The 23,271-nt window shown below is 43.9% G+C and overlaps 1 protein-coding gene across 1 annotated transcript in view; it reads left to right on the forward strand.

Moving 5' to 3' along the window:
- Nucleotides 1–23,271, forward strand: part of sec22a (SEC22 homolog A, vesicle trafficking protein) — a 242,686-nt gene that overhangs the window by 164,170 nt on the left and 55,245 nt on the right. Inside the window, exon 6 of the mRNA XM_063051333.1 lies at nucleotides 13,690–13,826. Within this exon, the coding sequence (XP_062907403.1) occupies nucleotides 13,690–13,826 (137 nt within the window). The remainder of the gene's footprint in view (nucleotides 1–13,689; nucleotides 13,827–23,271) is intronic.

Consider the following 23,271-nt stretch of genomic DNA (forward strand, 5'->3'; position numbering starts at 1 on the left):
AGATTGTGAAACAGTTCAGTGTCGAATCAATGACTGTGATCTAGAGACTGTGAAACAGTTCAGTGTTGAATCAATGACAGTGAGTCCAGAGATTGTGAAACAGTTCAGTGTCGAATCAATGACTGTGATCTAGAGATTGTGAAACAGTTCAGTGTCGAATCAATGACAGTGATCTAGAGATTGTGAAACAGTTCAGTGTCAAATCTATGACAGTGAGTCCAGAGATTGTAAATCAGTTCAGTGTCGAATCTATGACAGTGAATCCAGAGACTGTGAATCAGTTCAGTGTCGAATCAACGACAGTGAGTCCAGAGATTGTGAAACAGTTCAGTGTCGAAGCAATGACTGTGAATCCAGAGACCGTGAATCAGTTCAGTGTTGAATCAATGACAGTGAGTCCAGAGACTGTGAAACAGTTCAGTGTCGAATCAATGACAGTGAGTCCAGAGACTGTGAAACAGTTCAGTGTTGAATCTTGAGTCCAGAGACTGTGAATCAGTTCAGTGTCGAATCCGTGACTGTGAGTCCAGAGATTGTGAAACAGTTCATTGCTAAGGTGAGTGAGCCCTGGTTTAGGAGTCTAACGGTTGAATGGCAATAACTGTTCCTGAAGTTGGTGGTGTGGGACTTAAGGATCCTGCACCTCCTTTCTGTTGGCAGCAGGGAGAAGAGAGCATGGCCTGGATGGTGGGGGTCCTTGATGATGGATGCGGCTTTCTTGTGACAGTGTTCTGTATAGATGTGCTCATTTACGGTGAGTGTTTTTCCTGTCATAGTTGAGCCACAGACACTACTTTTTGTACACTTCATAGTCTTCTCCTCTTCCCATTATAAGATTCTCCTTTGAAGTATTTGGCATGGAAATAAAGAATGCACCCAAGTTCTTTAAATGTTAATATATGAGATAATGTAACTGTTTTCAAAACAACAACATGCTTAATGGAGAGACTTACATAATTTTTGCTCATGTAGTTCTGTCCAATGATATATCTGGTGTTCATCTTGGTGTTTTTTTTCAGCGATGAGAGTTCCTGTGTTTGCCTTCCTTTCAGGTAGTGAGCCTTTCCTATTTCTCATTCTGGGTCTCCCATAATTTTGTGCACAGTCAGTGAGAAATTTGCAGAAACTATTGTATTTGCTTAATCATATCTGGCTCAAAGCTTTGGAAGTGTAATTGGCCATCTGATTTTCTAAGCTGCAGACCTCGTTTTCATCAGTTTTAGTGCTGGAGCATTAATGTTGACACTTGAAATTAGGCCTTTTCAAAGTGAAATATTGATGTACATTTAGTGAGAGAAATAAATGCAACCCACAAGTTTCTGCCTGAAGTGGACTTGAGAAGCAATTTATTTTTGAATTATGTAATGACCTTAGTGGAAAAAGTACATCCAAAGTTGCCCTTATTTTTGTTCCATCAAGTTGCATCCATGATACTTCCCAATTTTAGCTAACGAGTCCCTAAAGTTTTCCCATTGCTTCAGCCTTGCAGTAACCTCCAAAAATAAATGCTTTTATTGCTGGCCTGTCTGATATTCTCTAGGAACTAATCCATCACCTTGAGTGAAAAGCTTGAAATTGTGCTCAATGAACAATTTCCATTATTTCTCAATTAACTCTCACAATTATCGGTGACCCTCCATTTGCCATAACACTCTGTTATAATGCTAAAGCAAAATTCAGTATAGCTCTGGAAGTTAACTTGTTATGAGATGACTCTGACAGTGCAATAATGTAAAACAAATTAAGATTCAAGATTCACGATTGCTTAATGTCATTTCCTGAACACCTCCCTGATGGTGAATGAAATAATTGATACTCCAGATCCGATACAGCACAAAAAAAACACAAAAGATAAAGAAAACAACATTAGTAAACACAGCATAAACTTAAATATATAAAATGGCTTACATACACGGATTGATTATATGCCCATGAAGTGTCTCTAGGCTACAATAAGTTTACCGTCCTGGATACTGTTGGCAGGGGCGACCAACCAGGTGTGAGCCACGGTGGCAGGGCCTCCGGCATTGAGTCTGACACTGTGGTGCAGAAGGGTGGGACGGAGAAGAGGAGAGCTGTCGTCATTGTGGCCTCTATAGTCAGGGGGGCAGACAGGAGATTTTGTGGACGTGAGAAGGACACCCGCATGGTTTGTTGCCTCCCGGCTGCCAGGGTCCGGGATGTCTCTGACCGGGTGCACGACATCCTGGTACGAGAGGGAAAACAACCAGAAGTCGTGATACATGTTAGTACCAACAACATAGGCAGGAAGAGGGATGAGGTCCTGAAGTGTGAGTTTCGGGAACTGGGAAGGCGGCTGATCAGGGACAGTCAGCATGGCTTTGTGAAGGGCAGATCGTGTCTAACAAGCCTGATAGAATTCTTTGAGGAGGTAACCAGGCATATAGATGAGGGTAGTGCAGTGGATGTGATCTATATGGATCTTAGTAAGGCATTTGACAAGTTTCCACACGGTAGGCTTATTCAGAAAGTCAGAAGGCATGGGATCCAGGGAAGTTTGGCCAGGTGGATTCAGAATTGGCTTGCCTGCAGAAGGCAGAGGGTCATGGTGGAGGGAGTACATTCAGATTGGAGGATTGTGAATAGTGGTGTCCCACAAGGATCTGTTCTGGGACCTCTACTTTCCGTGATTTTTGTTAACGACCTGGATTTTGGGGTAGAAGGATGGGTTGGCAAGTTTGCAGAGGACACAAAGGTTGGTGGTGTTGTAGATAGTGTAGAGGATTGTAAAAGATTGCAGAGAGACATTGATAGGATGCAGGAGTGGGCTGAGAAGTGGCAGATGGAGTTCAATCCGGAGAAGTGTGAGGTGGTACACTTTGGAAGGACAAACTCCAAGGCAGAGTACAAAGTAAATGGCAGGATACCTGGTAGTGTGGAGGAGCAGAGGGATCTCGGGGTACATGTCCACAGATCCCTGAAAGTTGCCTCACAGGTGGATAGGGTAGTTAAGAAAGCTTATGGGGTGTTAGCTTTCATAATTCGAGGGATAGAGTTTAAGAGTCGCGATGTAATGATGCAGCTCTGTAAAACTCTGGTTAGGTCACACTTGGAGTACTGTGTCCAGTTCTGGTCGCCTCACAATAGGAAGGATGTGGAAGCATTGGAAAGGGTACCGAGGAGATTTACCAGTATGCATTATGATCAGAGATTAAAGAAGCTAGGGCTTTACTCTTTGGAGTGAAGGAGGATAAGAGGAGACATGATAGAGGTGTACAAGATAATAAGAGGAATAGATAGAGTGGATAGCCAGCACCTCTTCCCCAGGGCACCACTGCTCAATACAAGAGGAAATGGCTTTAAGGTAAGGGGTGGGAAGTTCAAGGGGGATATTAGAGGAAGGTTCTTTACTCAGAGAGTGGTTGGTGCGTGGAATGCACTGCCTGAGTCAGTGGTGGAGGCAGATACACTAGTGAAGTTTAAGAGACTACTGGACAGGTATTTGGAGGAATTTAAGGTGGGGGCTTATATGGGAGGCAGGGTTTGAGGGTCAGTACAACATTGTGGGCCGAAGGGCCTCTACTGTGCTGTACTATTCTATGTTCTATGTACACGTAAGGCGACTGATGAGAAATAATAACGTAGCGGTGGAGCTAGTGGGTGGAGGAGTTGATCAGCCTTACTGCTCGGGGAAAGCAAACGTTTTTGAGTCTGGGGGTCCTGGTGTGGATGCTACATAGCCTCCTCCCTGATGGGAGTGGGACGAGCAGGGTGGGTGGGATTCTTTGTGATGCTACTGGGTTTTTTCTGGGCACCTTTCTGTATCTATGTCCTTGATGGCGGGTAGGCTGGTGTCAGTGATGCATTGGTCAGTTGTGTCTACCCTTTGCAGAGCTTCCTATCCAAGACAGTGCAGTTGCTGTAACAAGCAGAGATGCAGCTTGTCAGCTTGCTGGCGACTGTAGAACAATGTGAGTACTGGTGTGCCAAGTCCAGCTCTCTTCAGCCTCCTCAGAATGTAAAAACCGTGGTGAGCTTTCTTGACTGTGTATAATGTGTTCTGAGACCATGACGTGTTGTGCAAGATGTGCACTCCCAGGAGTTTAAAACTGCTCACACTTTCCACTGCTGTGCTGCCAATGTAAAGAGGGTTGTGAGTGGGGTGAGTTCTCCTGAAGTCGATAACCATCTTTTTTGTCTTGTTGACATTAAGGAAGAGTTTATTTGCCTGGCATTAGGCTTCAAGCTCTTCCAAATAATATGAAAATCTGTCTGTCAAGGACACTTATGTCAGAATGCTGTTTCTGTATTTCAGTTCAATATCCAACACTATTGTCCCACAGACCTTGGTAAATAAACTCCTACTTGTCAGTTTCTCTGTAGGCCATCTCATTGTGGTTGGTGATGAGCCCACCACTGTTGCGTCATCAGTAAACCTGACAATGTCATTAATGGGTGCAGTTGTGTGTGAGCAGAGTGTACCCCTGTTCAGGATGATGGAAGGGAGGAGCGGTTGTGTATCCTGACCATTTGAGGTCTGCTCTTTAGGAGATCCAACACCCAGCTGCACAGTGGTGCATTTAGATCAAGGAACAGGAGCTTGTTCACCAAGGTCAGCAGGGCAATAGTGTTTAGTGCCAAAGTGAAATCCAGAAACAGCATTCTCGCATGCTGTCAGTGTCCTTGACAAGAATGACAGACACATTTCCACATTGGTTATTATATAACCATATAACAATTACAGCACGGAAACAGGCCATCTCGGCCCTTCTAGTCTGTGCCGAACTCTTACTCTCACCTAGTCCCACTGACCTGCACTCAGCCCATAACCCTCCATTCCTTTCCTGTCCATACATCTATCCAATTTAACTTCAAACGACAACATTGAACCTGCCTCAACCACTTCTGCTGGAAGCTCGTTCCACACAGCTACCACTCTCTGAGTAAAGAAGTTCCCCCTCATGTTACCCCTAAACTTTTGTCCTTCAACTCTCAACTCATGTCCTCTTGTTTGAATCTCCCCCATTCTCAATGGAAAAAGCCTATCCACGTCAACTCTATCTATCCCCCTCATAATTTTAAATACCTCTATCAAGTCCCCCATCAACCTTCTACACTCCAAAGAATAAAGACCTAACTTGTTCAACCTTTCTCTGTAACTTAGGAGATGAAACCCAGGCAACATTTTAGTAAACCTCCTCTGTACTCTCTCAATTTTCTTGACGTCTTTCCTATAATTTGGTGACCAGAACTGTACACAATACTCTAAATTTGGCCTTACCAATGCCTTACACAATTTCAACATTATATCCCAACTCCTGTACTCAATGCTCTGATTAATAAAGGCCAGCATACCAAAAGCTTTCCTCACCACCCTATCCACATGAGATTCCACCTTCAGGGAACTATCCACTATAATTCCTAGATCCCTCTGTTCTACTGCATTCTTCAATGCCCTACCATTTACCATGTATGTCCTATTTTGATTAGTCCTACCAAAATGTAGCACCTCACATTTTTCAGCATTAAACTACATCTGCCATCTTTCAGTCCACTCTTCTAACTGGCCTAAATCTCTCTGTAAGCTTTGAAAACCTACTTCATTATCCACAACACCACCTATCTTAGTATCATCTGCATACTTACTAATCCAATTTACCACCCAATTTATTCATGCATGGAGTGTTGGTATAAATGACAGGGAATGCCATTCTACTACGTTTACCTCTTCTGAACTATGATCACTGCAATCTGCATCCTGTAATTTCCCTTTAAGAAACAAATGTTTGAATCATCTAAACAATCCAGTGATTTTACAATCTCCTGGAGGATTTGGCAAATGACTCCCGAGAGTGCTGGTAAGGCCATTGCTGGAAGAAAAGTTGCCAGGGTGGACTTCAAGTCAAATTAAAGCGTTGAGGCCCAAGAGTGGGAAATGAACCAGTGCTCAGCTCTACTATTCCATGCCAGCCAAGCTTGTCCCACCTGTCTGCCTGCCTGTCACCTGTCTCCTGTCACCTGTCTCCCTCTCTGCTTGCTACTACTTTTATGTGGGAGGTGCAGGGGTCTTGTGTCACCAGGTTCAGGAACAGTTGTTACCCTACAACCATCGGGTTCCTGGGACAGTTTCAAACATTTAATGTCAGAAAAATGTGTACACTATACATCCAGAATGTCAGAGAAATGTGTACATTATACATCAGGAATGTCAGAGAAATGTGTACACTATACGTCCAGAAATTCTTTTTCTGTGCTTGCCCCAGGGTTGAACTGAGTCCACAACCCGACAGCCACTTTCAGGGATGCCACCTCTATTATATATGGTTTTCATTGATCCTTTTGTATTTCTTTATCTTCCTGTGGGTGCCTGAAAGAAAATGAATCTCAAGATTGTATATGGTATATGTACTTTGATAATACTGTACATTTACTTTGAACTTTGAAGGGTACCATTTATTGCCTGTCTTCAATTGCCCCTGAGGTAGTACTCCTTCACTATCAAGTTCCCTGTTTTCAGTAAACCTTTTCACAAAGTCTATTTACTTCTCATTTCTGGCCGTCTTGCAGTACCTCACATTCCTCATAAATTCTATCTCACACACTTCACAGTTAAATGTCAACCTGTACCTTGTACTCTGTACTTCTGTATAATGAATGCACATTTCATACAGTCTTAACTGTTCTGGTATCTGGTGACTTCTGGTAAGATGGCAGCATGTTCGGACACAGCAGCCTCTTGGGGTCCAACGAAAAGTGTTTTTTTCTTTGTTAAATGTCTCTTTCATGATCACAAGAAATGCTGGAACTTTGGGTACTGCAGGTCTACCCCATCACTGAGTTGCTCGTTGGCAGAGCTGTTGGACAGGGTGCAGGCCATGTTACTGCTTGCTTCAGGAAGGCATCGGAGTTGGTGTGCGATGACAGCGTGCAGTGTAACCATGGGTGATTGTCTTGGATGTTTCTCTTGCGATCGCAAGACACTGTTGGACATTGATAATGTAAGATGCCTCAGGCCTGTTTCCCTTGTTTGGTGGCCAACAGACGGTGGGGGAGCTGCGTGGCCTCAGTTGCAGCAAGGACTAGGCCGGAAGCCACAGACTTGCCTGCTACTGCAATCCAGGAAAGGAGACACTGGAGGCGGTGTAGCATGGCGTCTGTGTTGGTTGGGAGCTGGTCTTTCCTGTTGGTGCTGCTCTCTAGTGTTCATTTGACCATAAGACAAGACAAGACCTTAAGACAAAGGAGCAGAAGTCAGCCATTCGGCCCATCGAGTCTGGTCTGCCGTTTTATCATAAGCTGATCCATTCTCCCATTTAGTCCCACTCCCCCGCCTCCTCACCATAACCTTTGATGCCCTGGCTACTCAGATACCTATCAATCTCTGCCTTAAATACACCCAATGACTTGACCTCCACTGCCACCCGTGGCAACAAATTCACCACCCTCTGGCTAAAAACATTTCATCACATCTCTATTCTGAATGGGCGCCCTTCAATCCTCAAGTCATGCCCTCTCGTACTAGACTCCCCCACCATGGGAAACAACTTTGCCACATCCACTCTGTCCATGCCTTTCAACATTCGAAATGTTTCTATGAGGTGCCCCCTCATTCTTCTAAACTCCAAGGATAACAGTCCAAGAGCGGTCAAACATTCCTCATATGTTAACCCTCTCATTTCTGGAATCAATCTAGTGAATTTTCTCTGAACCCTCTCCAACATCAGCACATCCTTTCTTAAATAAGGAGTCCTAAACTGCACACAGTACTGGTAAGTGAGGTCTTACCAGTGCCTTATAGAGCCTCAACATCACAGCTCCTATACTCTATTCCTCTAGAAATGAATGCCAACATTGCATTCGCCTTCTTCACCACCGACTCAACCTGAAGGTTAACCTTAAGGGTATCCTGCACGAGGACTCCCAAGTCCTGTTGCATCTCAGAACTTTGAATTCTCTCCCCATTTAAATAATAGTCTGCCTGTTTATTTCTTCTGCCGAAGTGCATAACCATACACTTTCCAACATTGTATTTCATTTGCCACTTCTCTGCTCATTCTCCCAATCTATCAAAGTCTCTCTGCAGACTCTCCGTTTCCTCAGCACTACCAGCCCCTCCACCTATCATTGTATCATCAGCAAACTTAGCCACAAAGCTATCTATTCCATAATCCAAATCGTTGATGTACAACGTAAAAAGAAGCAGCCCCAACACCGACCCCTGTGGAACACCACTGGTAACCGGCAGCCAACCAGAATAGGATCCCTTTATTCCCACTCTCTATTTCCTGCCAATCAGCCAATGCTCTATCCACGTATGTAACTTTCCCGTAATTCCATGGGCTCTTATCTTGTTAAGCAGCCTCATGTGTGGCACCTTGTCAAAGGCCTTCTGAAAATCCAAATACACAACATCCACTGCATCTCCCTTGTCTAGCCTACTTGTAATTTCCTCAAAAAATTGCAATAGGTTGTCAGGCAGGATTTTCCTTTAAGGAAACCATACTGAGTTCTGCCTATCTTGTCATATGCCTCCAGGTACTCTGTAACCTCATCCTTGACAATCAACTCCAACAACTTCCCAACCACTGATATCAAGCTAACAGGTCTATAATTTCTTTTTTGCTTCCTTGCCCCCTTCTTATATAGCGGAGTGATATTTGCAATCTTCCAGTCCTCCAGAACCATGCCAGAATCTATCGACTTTTGCAAGATCATCGCTAATGCCTCCGCAATCTCCACAGCTACTTCCTTCAGAACACGAGGATGCATTCCACCTGGTCTGGGAGATTTATCTACCCTTAGACTATTCAGCTTCCTGAGTACTTTCTCTGTGGTAATTGTGACTTCGCACACTTCTCTTCCCTGACACCCTTGAATGTCCGGTATACTGCTGATATCCTCCTCAGTGAAGACCGATGCAAAATACTCGTTCAGTTCCTCTGCCATCTCCTTATCTCCCATTACAATTTCTCCAGCATCATTTTCTATCGGTCCTACTCACACCTGTCTTTTACTCTTTATATACTTGAAAAAGCTTTTAGTATCCTCTTTGGTATCATTTGCTACCTTCCTTTCATCGTTCATCTTTTCCCTCTTAATGATCTTCTTAGTTTCCTTTTGTAAGCTTTTAAAAACTTCCCAATCCTCTGTCTTCCCACTAATTTTTGCTTCCTTGTATGCCCTCTCCTTTGCTTTAACTTTGGCTTTGACTTCTCGTCAGCCACGGTTGCATCCTTTTTCCATTCGAAAATTCCTTCTTTTTTGGAATATATCTGTCTTGCACCTTCCTCACTTCTCGCATAAACTCCAGCCACTGCTGCTGTACCATCTTTCCCACCAGTGTCCCTTTCCAGTCAATCTTGGCCAGTTCCTCTCTCATGCTACTGTAATTTCCTTTACTCCACTGAAATACCGACACATCAGATTTCGGCTTCTCTTTCTCAGATTTCACAGTGAACTCAATCATGTTATGATCACTGCCTCCTAAGGGTTCCTTCACCTCAATCTCTCTAATCATCTCTGGTTCATTACACAATACCCAATCCAGTACAGCCAATCCCCTAGTGGGCTCAACAATAAGCTGTTCTAAAAGGCCATCTCATAGATATTCTACAAATTATCTCCCTTGACATCCAGTGCCGACCTGATTTTCCCAATCCACTGGCATGTTAAAATCCCCCACAATTATCATAACCTTCTGGCAAGCCTTTTCTATTTTCTGTCGTAATTTGTAGTCCAGATCACTGCAGCTGTTAGGAGAGCTGTATATAACTACCACCAGGGTCCTTTTACCCCTGCGATTTCTTAGCTCAACCCATAAAGTTTCTGCACCTTCCGATCCTATATCGCCTCTTTCTAATGATTTAATATCATTTCTTACCAAAAAAACCACACCTCCCCCTCTGCCTACCTTCCTATGCTTCCAATACACCGTGTATCCTTGGACGTTCAGCTCCCAGAGACTTATATCCTTTAGCCAGGTCTCAGTGATGGCCACAATATCATACCTGCCAATCTGTAGCTGTACAACAAGATCATCCACCTTATTCCTTATGCTGCATGCATTTAAGTATAACACCTTAAGACCAGTATTTGGCACTTTTTGCTTTGATTGCACTGCAACTCATCCCAATGGCTGCAAATTTGCCCCATCACCTGCCTGTCTTTCCTGCCATCTTTACTGCTCACTATCTTACATTTATTTCTGTTTTTTCCCTCCTCCGCTCTATCATTCCAGTTCCCATCCCCCAGCTCCATTAAATCTTCCTGCCAGGATATTGGTCCCCTTCGGGTTCAGGTGTAACCCGTCCTTTTTAAACAGGTCATACTTCCCTCAGAAGAGATCCCAATGATCCAAGAACCTGAAGCCCTGCCCCCTACACCAGTCTCTCAGCCACGCATTCATCTGCCTGATCCTACTATTCTTGCCCTTGCTAGCACGTGGTACAGGTAGTAATCCTGAGATTACTACCCTGGAGGTCCTGCTTCTCAGCTTCCTTCCTAACTCCCGGAAATCTCGCTTCAGGACCTCCTCCCTTTTCCTAGCTGTCTTTGGTACCAACATGTACCAAGACAACTGGCTGCTCGCCCTCTCCCTTCAGAATATTCTGGACCCGATCCGAGACAGCCCGTACCCTGACACCTGGGAGGCAACGCACCATGCAGGTATCTCTATCAGGCTCACAGAATCTCCTGTCTGTTCCCCTGACTATGGCATCCCCTATGACTATTGCATTCCTCTTCTCCCTCCTTCCCTCCTGCACGACAGCGCCAGGCTCAGTGCCAGAGACCCGGTCACCATGGCCGTCCCTGTCATGTCATCCCCCTCATCAGCATCTAAAACAAGATACTTGTTGCTGAGGGGGATAGCCACAGGTGTGCTCTCCACTATCTGGGCATTTCCCTTCCCTCTCTTAACAGTGACCCAGTTTTCTGACCCCTATAGCCTAGGGATGACTACCTTCCTGCAGCTCCTGTCTATCACCTCTTCACTTTCCCTGATAAGCAGTAGGTCATCAAGCTGCAGCTCCAGATCCCTAACACGGTCTCTGAGGAGCTGCATCTCGGTGCACCTGGCACAGATGTGGCCGTCAGGGAGGCTGGAGTTTGGTGGAATGACAGGCTGAATTGTGTACATATGTGACTGTCAGGAACTTTACCATCAATCTGTGGAACATGTCGCTCAGGAACTTGGCTATATAAGTATATGTTTTTTTGCATGACTATTTTTTTGCTCGCTATTTTGAATGAGCTGTGTATGTTTTGCATTTTGAACCTCCTCTGCAACACACAAAATGCTGGAGGAACTCTGCAGGCCAGGCAGCATCTATGTACAGGCATACAGTTGATGTTTCAGGCCAAAATGCTGTCACCTCCCTTTTACTCTTTATATAACTGACAAAACTTTTGATATCCTGCTTTATATCATTGGCTAGTCTGCCGTCATATTTCATCTTTTCCCGTCTTATAGTGTTTTTGGTTTCCTTTTGTTGGATTTTAAAAGGTTTCCAATCATCCAACTTTCCACTCACTTTTGCTACCTTTCCTTAGCTTTTATGCAGTCCTTAATGAGGGGGGATCTCATAGAAACATTCGGAATGTTAAAAGGCCTGAACAGATTAGATATGGCAAAGTTATTTCCCATGGTAGTGGGGTCTAGGACAAGATGGCACGACTTCAGGATTGAAGGACATCCATTTAGAACAGAAATGCGGAGAAATTAATCTAGTCAGAGGGTGGTAAATCTGTGGAATCTGTTGCCACAAGCGGCTGTGGAGGTCAAGTCAGTGGGTGCATTTAAGACAGAGAGATAGATTCTTGATTAGCCAGGGCATCAAAGGGTTATGGGGAGAAGGTAGGGGAGTGGGAATGACTGGAAGAATTGGATCAGCCATGATTGAATGGCGGAGCAGACTTGATGGGCCAAATAGCCTATCCTCCTCCAATCCACTTGGGCAAGTTCCTCTCTCATGCCTCTGTAACTCCCTTTATTGCATTGCAATACTGATACATGTGAATTATGTTTCTCCCTCTCAAACTACAATATGAATTCAATCATATTGTGATTACTCCCTCCTAAGGGTTACTTTACATTCAGCTCCCTAATAAGATCTGGGTTATTACACAACACCCAATCTAAGATAGCCTTTCTCCTAGTAGGCTCAAGCACATGCTGTTCTAAAAAGCAATCTTGTAGCCTTCAATAAATTCTCTCTTTTGTGATCTGACACCAACGTGATTTTCCCAATCCCCTTGAATATTGAAGTCCCCTATTACAATTGTGTCATTACCCTTATCACATGCTTTTTCCAGCTCCCTTTGCTATCTCAACCCTACATCTTGGCTACTTTTCGGAGGCCTATGTATGATTCCCATAATGGTTTTTTTACCCTTGCTGTTTCTTAACTCCACCCATAAAGATTCAACATTCTCTGGCCCTTTGTCACCTCTTTCTAAAGATGTAATTCCATCTCTTGCCAACAGAGCCACACCACCGCCTGTGCCTTCCTGCCTGTCCTTTCAATACAAAGTATATCCTTTGACGTTAGGCTCCAACTATGGCCTATTTCAGTCACGACTCAGTGATGTCCACAATGTCATACCGAACAATCTCTAACTTCGCCACGAGTTGGTCCATCTTACTCTGAACGCTACACGCATTTAAGTACAGCACCTTTAGTCCTGCGTTCTTCACCTTTTTGAATTTTACTTCTGTGGTACAATTTAACTCTTTGCTCTGTCTGCATTTGTCCTAATCATTGACTTGTCCTTCCTTACATTCAAGTTATGTCCATTATCTACTTGTAAACCTGTTGGCTCATCCCCAGCTCTATCATACTGGTTCCCATCCCCCTGCCATATTAGTTTAAACCACTCCCAACAGCTCTAGTAAATCAGCCTGCAAGATGTCACGACGTCTGCAATTCACTTATTTTTACATTTAGCCCATAAGGAATTACTTAAATGAACAAGAATGTTTAATCAAACAATTTATTTACAATATTATGCAAATACTACTGAAATATTAAACATACAACACTCCTCCCTGCTTAGCATAGCACTGAAATAGGCCATAGTTGGAGCCTAACGTCAAAGGATATACTTTGTATTGAAAGGACAGGCAGGAAGGCACAGGCGGTGGTGTGGCTCTGTTGGCAAGAGATGGAATTACATCTTTAGAAAGAGGTGACAAAGGGCCAGAGAATGTTGAATCTTTCTGGGTGGAGTTAAGAAACAGCAAGGGTCAAAAAACCATTATGGGAATCATACATAGGCCTCCAACTCCAACTCAATGTAGAAAGCATCACATTATGCTATATACACATAATACAATTGGTCTACAGACATCCACAGCATAGAAAATGTTTACATCGTCCCATTCAGGCTTAAGGATTTAATTGCTGTGAAGGCTTTCTTACTCCTCTTGTGGAGTAATGTCTTTCCTGACAAGGGAGATCATTCTGCTTCGCAGGTGAGACTTGTGGCAGTGAAACAATCTTGGGTTCTGGGCCCTCCTTTGTGGTGGTTGTAGGAGTTGACTCTGGGACTGCAGGAAGTGGTTCTGACAGCTCTGGACACCTTTCTTCTCTAACAATTGACTCTGCTGTCCTCAACTGAGCATCTCCAGATGGTATCAGATGCAGTCTCCTCTATGTAGGAGAGTGGCCCAGTTCTGTCCTTAATCTTTCCAAGTACCCGCATTTGTTCACCTCTGTTGTTCCTCACCAGGATTGTTTGTCCAGGAGTGAAACATCAAACCTCCTTGCTTGGGGAGCCCAGCTGTTTGTCCTGCATCCTCTTCCTGAGATAGGGCTTGTGGAGATCCTAACGTGGACACAAGGGATGACCCAGGACCAGCATAGCTGGTGAGTAGTTGGCTGTGGAGTGTGCTGTATTGCGATATGCAAGCAGGAAATTTGCAAGCTTTTGATTCAGTGTTAATGTAGTGTGTTCTGCTGACATTCCTCCTAGCGTGTTTAGACTCTGGCAAAGCTCTGCCAAGAAATTCATAGCTGGGTGGCACGGTACAGACGTAGTATGTCTTATTCCATTTATTTCAGGAGTCATTGAAACTGTTCCACAACAAACTGTGGTCCATTCTCACTGACTAAGTGTTCTGGGACACCAGTCCCTGAGAAGAGGCTTCTCAACACATCAACAGTGTGCGAGGCTGTAGTGGAGGCTATTGGGAACACTTTTGTCCGCTTTGTAGCTGCATCCACTACTACCCAGAAATTTGTGCCCTTGAACAGTCCAGCAAAATCCACATGAATCCTCTTGCAGGGCACTGCAGGCCATTCCCAGGGATGGAGAGGCACTGCTCTTGGCATCTTCTGGATGTGTTGGCATCCCGAACAGTGCATGGCAAGCTGCTTGATCTGTTGATCTATCCAAGGCCACCAAACAAAGCTTTGAGCCAACACTTGCAGCATGTAGCTCCTCCATCACTTTAGCTGTCAGCTTGGATAGATGGTACAACTCTCAGTCCCCACAAAAGGCAACCTCCATCAAGGGCAAGTTCATATTGGCGGTGGTAAAAAAAAATGGGGGATCTGGAGTTTACGCTGCATTTCGGGTGGCCATGTAGACCTGGGCATTTCCTAGTTTACTTTTAAATCATCCCTGCTGTAACAGGGAATCTTTCAAATTGCATTAGGGAGCATACGTCAATATGATTGTCCTCTTTTGTAATTTTTTATGTATTTCCTTTTCCAAAGGTAAACTGGACAATCTGTCTGCATTTCCATGTTTAGTCGTCCTTTTGAACTTGATCTTGTAACCCGTAATTAATTATTTAAACTAGTGCTTTCCTGGCTTATATGACGAATAAACTCTTCTCGGGCTTCCAAACAGGTACAGGTATCGATTTTACCTGATGTTTTGATGACGAACGCTGCTATCTTCATCAGGGCATGTCCAGTCTGGTGGTAATTATACCCCCATCACCCATCCCTCCTAATTGGTTAGTCCCTATCCAGGTTTCCGCTGTCCCACCTCGTTTACAATTGAGTTCCAGTTCTTACTTAGAGTGAGACCTTCATCTGTGTTAAAATTCTTTTCCTCCAGTTTTATTTCAATGGTGTCCTTCACTAGGTGGTCCCAAAAGCCAATTGCGTGGCATAATAGTTTTGTGCCATCAAAGTCGGCCATTGCGAATACCATGTTTCCTGTTAATGTGGGGCACCACATAGCAGCCAGACAGGGTGCACAGTGGAAACCCACATCAAGGAGCACAGGAGGTCTATCTGCTTGGGTTACCTGGAGAAATTGGAGGTAGCAGAAAATTGCATTTGCAATGGCCATAGGATTGACTTTGACGGCATAAAACTACTTTGCTATGCCAGTGGCTTTTGGGACCACTTGGGTGAAGGAAGCCATTGGAATAAAACTAGAGGAAAATAATTTTAACAAAGACAAAGGTCTTGCTCTAAGTAAGAACTGGAATTCAATTGTAAACAAGGTGGGACAGTGGAAACCTGATGGGTTGAGGACTAACCAATCAGGATGGATTGATTGATGATGGCGGGTATAAATACAACCAGACTAAGCATACCCAGGTATCATCCCTGATGAAGATCAGAGAGTTTGTTATTGAAACATTGGTTAAGATCAATAGCCCGAGAAGTGATTATTTGAATATATATACAATATTACTCAAATACTACTGAAGTATTAAATACACAACACTTTGGTCCTTCTTAACCCAATAGGATTATTTTCAAGATGGTGCTAAACTGCGATTTCCATGGAGATTGTGTTGCAGACTTAATTGCCTATCTGCCTTTGTGTCCATGTTGACCAGGGCTACTGAGGCTGACTTGTCACAATCTGTTCGTGGATATGATAGCAGACCATGAGGCTGCTGCTTGCATGTCTTCCGCCAGAGTGATCATGTAGCCAGTAATTTAGAAAGGTGAACCAGGACATGTTAGTAGTCTATCTATTGCTTCTAATAATCTGAATTTCCATGTATTGCATTCAATGCCATTAGATTTGGATTTGCAATGTCTTCAATATAAAACAACAAACTTTGGTTGTTTCAGTCAGGATTTTGCAATGAAAATAATCTGCAGCCATGTTAAAGTTGATAGGGTTGTTAAAAAGGCGTGTGGTATGTTGGCCTACATTAACTGGAACATGGGGAACAAGAGACGTGAGGTCATATTGCAGCTCTATTAAACCCTGGTTGGACCACACTTATTCAATTCCAGTCACCCCATTATAGGATGGATGTGGGAGCTTTCGGTGGAGTACAAAAGAGATTTACCAGAATAACACTCACAACACGCTGGAGGAACTCAGCAGGTCGGGCAGCATCTGTGGAAATGATCAGTCAACGTTTCGGGCCGGAACCCTTCGTCAGGACTGAAGAGGGAAGGGGCAGAGGCCCTATAAAGAAGGTGGGGAGAAGGTGGGAAGGAGAAGGCTGGTAGGTTCCAGGTGAAAAACCAGTAAGGGGAAAGATAAAGAGGTGGGGGAGGGGAGGCAGGGAGATGATAGGCAGGAAAGGTGAAGAAGGAATAGGGGAAAACACAATGGGTAGTAGAAGGAGGCAGAACCATGAGGGAGGTGATAGGCAGCTGGAGGAGGGGGCAGAGTGAAATAGGGTAGAGGAAGGGAGGGGGAGGGAATTACCGGAAGTTGGAGAATTCTATGTTCATACCAAGGGGCTGGAGACTACCTAGACGGTATATGAGGTGTTGCTTCTCCAATCTGAGTTTAGCCTCATCATGGCAGTAGAGGAGGCCATGTATGGACATATCTGAATGGGAATGGGAAGCAGAGTTGAAGTGGGTGGCTACTGGGAGATCCTGTCCATTGTGGCGGACGGAGTGGAGGTGCTCGACGAAGCGGTCCCCCAATCTGTGTCAGGTTTCACCGATGTAGAGGAGGCCGCACCGGGAGCACCGGATGCAATAGATGACCCCAACAGACTCACAAGTGAAGTGTTGCCTCACCTGGAAGGACTGTTCAGGGCTCTGAATGGTGGCAAGAGAGGAGGTGTAGGGACAGGTGTAGCACTTACACTTACAGGGACACTGACGAAGATTGGGGGACTGCTTCGTCGAGCACCTCCACTCCGTCCGCCACAACATGTTGGGCTCATGAGGGTGGAAGAACTCCACTTGAACATCTTGATGATGAGCATCCACAGTGACAGCCTTTGCTAACCACCAATTTTGGTCATAAATGACTGCAAGCCAATCTCCACAATTAATGACACCAGCAGATATATCTGTCATTGTCCCATCAGGACCACTCTGGGGTTCCTGTTCCATTTCCTCCATCAGCATTGCCAAAGGCCCTCTGTTCTTTCCCATTGTGGTAGGGCCATTATTCTCCTCAGCCTGTACCCTGGCATGTGTATTTTCAGTCAACTGAAATGTTGTTGGGCTGAAACACTGGCACATCTGTGGCTCACTGCAGAAACATGACAATGATCTGCAATGGATGCTGTTTCCATAAGATATGACCTGATGGATTTTCCTCGTTGCTGGTACAGGTTTTAATGGTTGAGAAAGGAGTGTGTCATATGTCTGCATGTCACCTTCAGCAATATGATAGAGCTGAGTACTGCAAAGGCTTCTCCCAACCATCTCATGGAAGATCTTGTCATCCACAATGTCATTCCCCCGTAGTACAAGGCTGTCTGTAGTCCTTTACACAGTTCCCCCAATGCCATCTGGAGCTCCCTTCCCATGTGAAGTGGTGAAGAAGTTCCAGGTTGTTCTCTGGAAACCCAGTGTTGGAGGGACATTGCAGGAGAGAGAAGTTCTTCTTGTTTTTATACTGCTTGCTGGGGCCATCTGACCAAAACTGAATGGTATCAATTTTTGGAAATTTTAAATGAATACGCATCTCTGAGGACTGGTTCCATGTGAGTGCAAATGGCAGAAGCATCCTATCGCTTGGATTCTGATATTGTACAAAATCCTGCTTTCTCTTCTTTTGTGTAGTACATGCTAGTGTGCAGATTGAGCTGTGGGAGGTTCTGACCAAAATGGCATGACTGTACCTCAGAACTATATTTGCATTTCCATGCCTCAGAAAAGTCCACGTGCACAATTACAGTGCTTTCATTGCAGTTCTGTATCATGCTCCTGTATTCCCTGGACTGGTTCTGAACCAAGCACACATGTGTTGTTGTTTCACTCTTTAGTTTGTCTTCATACAGTTTGATGAGATCTGCCAGTGTGCCATTGTGCTTCACAAGTCTTGTATTGTAGTGAATTCCATCTGCTGTTTGGTCCTGAACTCGTTCCCATTGCTGCCACTCAACATCTGTCAACTCTTGCTGTGGGATGGGAAGTGCGTGCTTGTGGAGACACCGGGTGCAGGAGCACAGAAGACATGCCTCACTTGTCTGAGAACAACACACAAGTTCAAAACTATCCTCTAATTTGCTAGACTTGACAATACCATATGCTCTTAGGACCGCAAACATCAGCTTTACATTTTCATGGTATTGGCATGTCTTTCGATCTGATGGTTTTGGTGCTGTGACATAGAATGGATGTAAAGCACAGAAGGATGAATAACTGAGTTTTACAGTTGGTTCCTTTTTGATGAACTCCCTGTGGAGGTTGAATATTGTGTCAGTCAGAATCATGCTCTGATGCTTTATTTTCTTCCGTGTTATCATGTCCTGTTTGTCAGTCGTCATTCATGCAGCATTATGGTAGAAATCCTGAACCATCTGGGTTATTTGAATGTAAGTGGGTTTTTTGTCAGTAGTCCTTCTCTTTCGCAGTGTGTTGTATGTCAGCCCGAACTGCTTTGTCTGGAGTATTAGGCGATATTTCTTTAGAACTCTGCCTGACAGAATCAAGTTCTTTGATGTTTGAGCAGACTGTAAATTATTTTTGTTTTGATTAAATTCTTGAATGAGACGGTTGTGGAAGAGCAGGATTTTCTTGATGGAGGGGTTTTTGAGTTTGCTTCCCTGTAGCATCTGCTCTGTTTTTTTATTATTAGTGATTCCTGTGTTTTTTTATTTCTAGTTTGCTCTCGTTGCCAATGCTTTTTCAGTTTGTTCCTATGTTTGAAAAATAAACTTCAAGAGATAATAAAAGTGTTCATCTCTCTCAAGTATCTTGCTCTTGTTTTCTTTCTTTCCCTTTCCCCGCTATAGACTACCTACTGCGAGCTGGCTCCTGTATAGTCTGATCCAATGAACTATCTGGGGGAGTTTCTGGGCGTTCTGGGCCCTTTCTCTTGTGCTCTCTTGACTCTTACTGCCTACGTTTCCACACCTTTCTCTTACTCTTCTTTTTCCTTTCATTCAAATCACTGATAGTTTTTATCTTCCCATCCTTTATTCTCTTCTTCCATCTTTGCTTTTTCTTTCTCACATATTCATCCTTTAACTCTGGCTCACGATATATTTTCTCTCTCTGCTTTTTTTGGTACTCCTTGTTTCTTCTCCTTTGCTCCTCCACTGATAGCTACTGCCTAGCCATAACTTCCTAAAATACATAAAAGGAAGGTCATAATTTAATGGAATTACTATGAAATTGTGCAAAACTACTATGAATTTAATTATGTTTAATTTGGTAAAATTTTATAAAATGATTATGAATTCACTTATGGTTTTAGTCTTTGGGGATACATATAGTAAGGAAATATTGTAGGCCCGTGTGTGGAAGTAAAGGCCATGCACAATCCTGATTTGATGGAGACAGACGTGAGAAGCACAGAGGAACATCTGGAGAAACTTCTGAAATGCCCGCTTCGCTGCCGCTGCTACTGTGCGTTCAAGAATCTCCGGAGGGGAAGGCCCCAAATCCTCGTCTTTGCCTATTGCCGGGGCTGGGGTCGAAGCGCTTGGCAGAGATGGTGCTCAGTGCTCAGTGTTGGAGGGCTGGTCGGAGGCTCGAAGTTTACGAACAGACTCAGAGTCAGACTGTGGTTGGGTGCTTCCAGGATGCTGCATCGGCAAGTTTGCGGCGCTGGAAGCTCATGGCAGGGAGAGTTTCTCCCTTCAACCGTCTGCATGAGATGATGGGACTTTCGAGATACTGAGACTTTTTTTTTACCGTGCCCATGGTCTGTTCTTCATCAAATTGCTTTGCACTGTTGTAACTATGTGTTATAATTCTGTGGCTTTCGTCAGTTTTTTTTAGTCTTGGTTTGTCTTGTGTTTCTGTGATATCGTTCTGGAGGAACAAATTGTATCATTTCTTAATGCATGCATTACTAAATGACAATAAAAGAGGACTGAGTGTCTTCATAATCTAATCTAAAGGGGAAATTATGTATATTATAAATAAAGAGGTTAATGAAACATTACAAGCCATATTACTATTTATTGTGATCATAAATTATATTCAAGCCCCCATTGAGGATGAGTTGGATATTTTTGTCAACACCATCAAACTATGTGTCACCACCATCAGACAGAAAACCTGAGGGTGTTGACGTCTGACGGTGGTGATAAAAACACACTTTTTTACATGACATGCATGAGTTGTATACAGGAGCGATCTTGATTTCCCTCTATTGCTAGCTGCCTCTGGCCTCCACTTAAAATGCATAAATTTATGTCATAATTTAAAATAATTCTTTCGATACAAAAGAGACAGTGTTGACGCATCATGGTTGTGACAGTTGCAACATCCATAAATTCACCGTATCCTCATTATTTGCGTTTTCAGACAGTGCGGATTCACAGTTATGCGTCAAACCTATTTCTACCAACTTCTCCTTATATGCATCCAAAACTCAGTTATGCGAGGCTGTTGGGATGAGAAGCACCGCTTTCCCGCCAATACAAGTCACACGCGCACGCCTCACAGTCTCACTCCCGCCAGTCTCACATTGGTTTTGGCAACATGTGGATGTGTGATCTTGCGCTCTTAAACTTTTGTTGTTATTACCTACAGTGCACTGATTTTGTGCTTGAAATATTTAGCTTTGATGCAAGTGGGGATGGTTTTCTAAGTTTGTTAATCGTCACAGGCTTCACAACTTAGCTGTGCGTGGTGAGCGAGCTAGTGCTGACCGCGAAGCTGCTGAACGCTACCCTGTGCAGTTGTGGGCTATGATGACTGAGTTAGGCATCACACCAAAGCAAGTGTTTACTGTAGACGAGACCGGGCTTTTTTAGAAGTGTATGCTGAAACGCACTTACGCAAGTAAGGATGAAAAGACTGTCAGGTTTCAAGGCAGCAAAGGATAGGTTGACTCTGCATATGTGTTCCAATGCTGGAGGAGACTGTAAGATGAAGCCTCTCTTAGTTTACTATTCACTATATACTCTTAAGGGTTTGAGTAAGAATATGCTTCCTGTCCACTGGGCAGCTAACAAGAAAGCATGGGTCACTGGTCAAATCTTTGAAGATTGGTTTGCTAATCATTTTGCTGTTAAGGCTGAACGCTACTGCCGGGAACAGAACCTTGCCTTTAAAGTTCTTTTTTTGCTTGATGATTTGCCAGCCCACACTAAGCATTTGGACAGCATTCATCCTAACACAACAGTGTGTTTCTTGCCACCTAACACAACATCACTGATTCAACCACTCGACCAAGGTATGATATCCACATTCAAGGTGTCGGACTATGGTCGGACATGGCAGGGAGAGTTTTCTTCCTTCTCCCGTCTGCGTGAGATGTGGGACTTTCAAGAGACTAACTTTTTTTTTACCGTGCCCATGGCCTGTTCTTCATCAAGTTATGGTATTGCTTCCACTGTTGTAACTATATGTTATAATTATGTGGTTTTTTGTCAGTTTTTCCAGTCTTGGTCTGTCCTGTGTTTTTGTGATATCACACCAGAGGAATATTGTATCATTTCTTAATACATGCATTACAAAATGACAATAAAAGACTGCATGTCCTCATAATCTAATCTAATTTTTTATGGCAAACTATCTCTGAAGGTGATAACAACGATGAAGAAGAAAGTATCGAGTTGCAGGTGAAGGATTTTACAGTGAAGCAACTGGCAGAATTTTATTTTATTTTTTTTTAAAAAACATAGAAACATAGAAACATAGAAAATAGGTGCAGGAGTAGGCCATTCGGCCCTTCGAGCCTGCACCGCCATTTATTATGATCATGGCTGATCATCCAACTCAGAACCCAGCCTTCCCTCCATACCCCCTGACCCCTGTAGCCACAAGGGCCATATCTAACTTCCTTTTAAACATAGCTAATGAACTGGCCTCAACAGTTTGCTGTGGCAGAGAATTCCACAGATTCACCACTCTCTGTGTGAAGAAGTTTTTCCTAACCTCGGTCCTAAAAGGCTTCCCCTCTATCCTCAAACTGTGACCCCTCGTTCTAGACCTCCCCAACATCGGGAACAATCTTCCTGCATCTAGCCTGTCCAATCCCTTTAGGATCTTATACGTTTCAATCAGATCCCCCCTCAATCTTCTAAATTCCAACGAGTACAAGCCCAGTTCATCCAGTCTTTCTTCATATGAAAGACCTGCCATCCCAGGAATCAATCTGGTGAACCTTCTTTGTACTCCCTCTATGGCAAAGATGTCTTTCCTCAGATTAGGGGACCAAAACTGCATCCTCTTAGCATCCTCCTCACTGCTAACACTGCCACCCAGCTTTGTGTCATCCGCAAACTTGGAGATGCTGCATTTAATTCCCTCATCCAAGTCATTAATATATATTGTAAACAACTGGGGTCCCAGCACTGAGCCTTGCGGTACCCCACTAGTCACCGCCTGCCATTCTGAAAAGGTCCCGTTTATTCCCACTCTTTGCTTCCTGTCTGCTAACCATTTCTCCACCCACACCAATACCTTACCCCCAATACCGTGTGCTTTAAGTTTGCACACTAATCTCCTATGTGGGACCTTGTCAAAAGCCTTTTGAAAATCCAAATATACCACATCCACTGGTTCTCCCCTATCCACTCTACTAGTTACATCCTCAAAAAATTCTATGAGATTCGTCAGACATGATTTTCCTTTCACAAATCCATGCTGACTTTGTCCGATCATTTCACCGCTTTCCAAATGTGCTGTTATCACATCCTTGATAACTGACTCCAGCAGTTTCCCCACCACCGACGTTAGGCTAACCGGCCTATAATTCCCCGGTTTCTCTCTCCCTCCTTTTTTAAAAAGTGGGGTTACATTAGCCACCCTCCAATCCTCAGGAACTAGTCCAGAATCTAACGAGTTTTGAAAAATTATCACTAATGCATCCACTATTTCTTGGGCCACTTCCTTAAGCACTCTGGGATGCAGACCATCTGGCCCTGGGGATTTATCTGCCTTCAATCCCTTCAATTTACCTAACACCACTTCCCTACTAACATGTATTTCGCTCAGTTCCTCCATCTCACTG

Source organism: Mobula hypostoma, chromosome 6, assembly GCF_963921235.1.
Source record: "Mobula hypostoma chromosome 6, sMobHyp1.1, whole genome shotgun sequence".
Lineage (NCBI taxonomy): Eukaryota > Metazoa > Chordata > Chondrichthyes > Myliobatiformes > Myliobatidae > Mobula > Mobula hypostoma.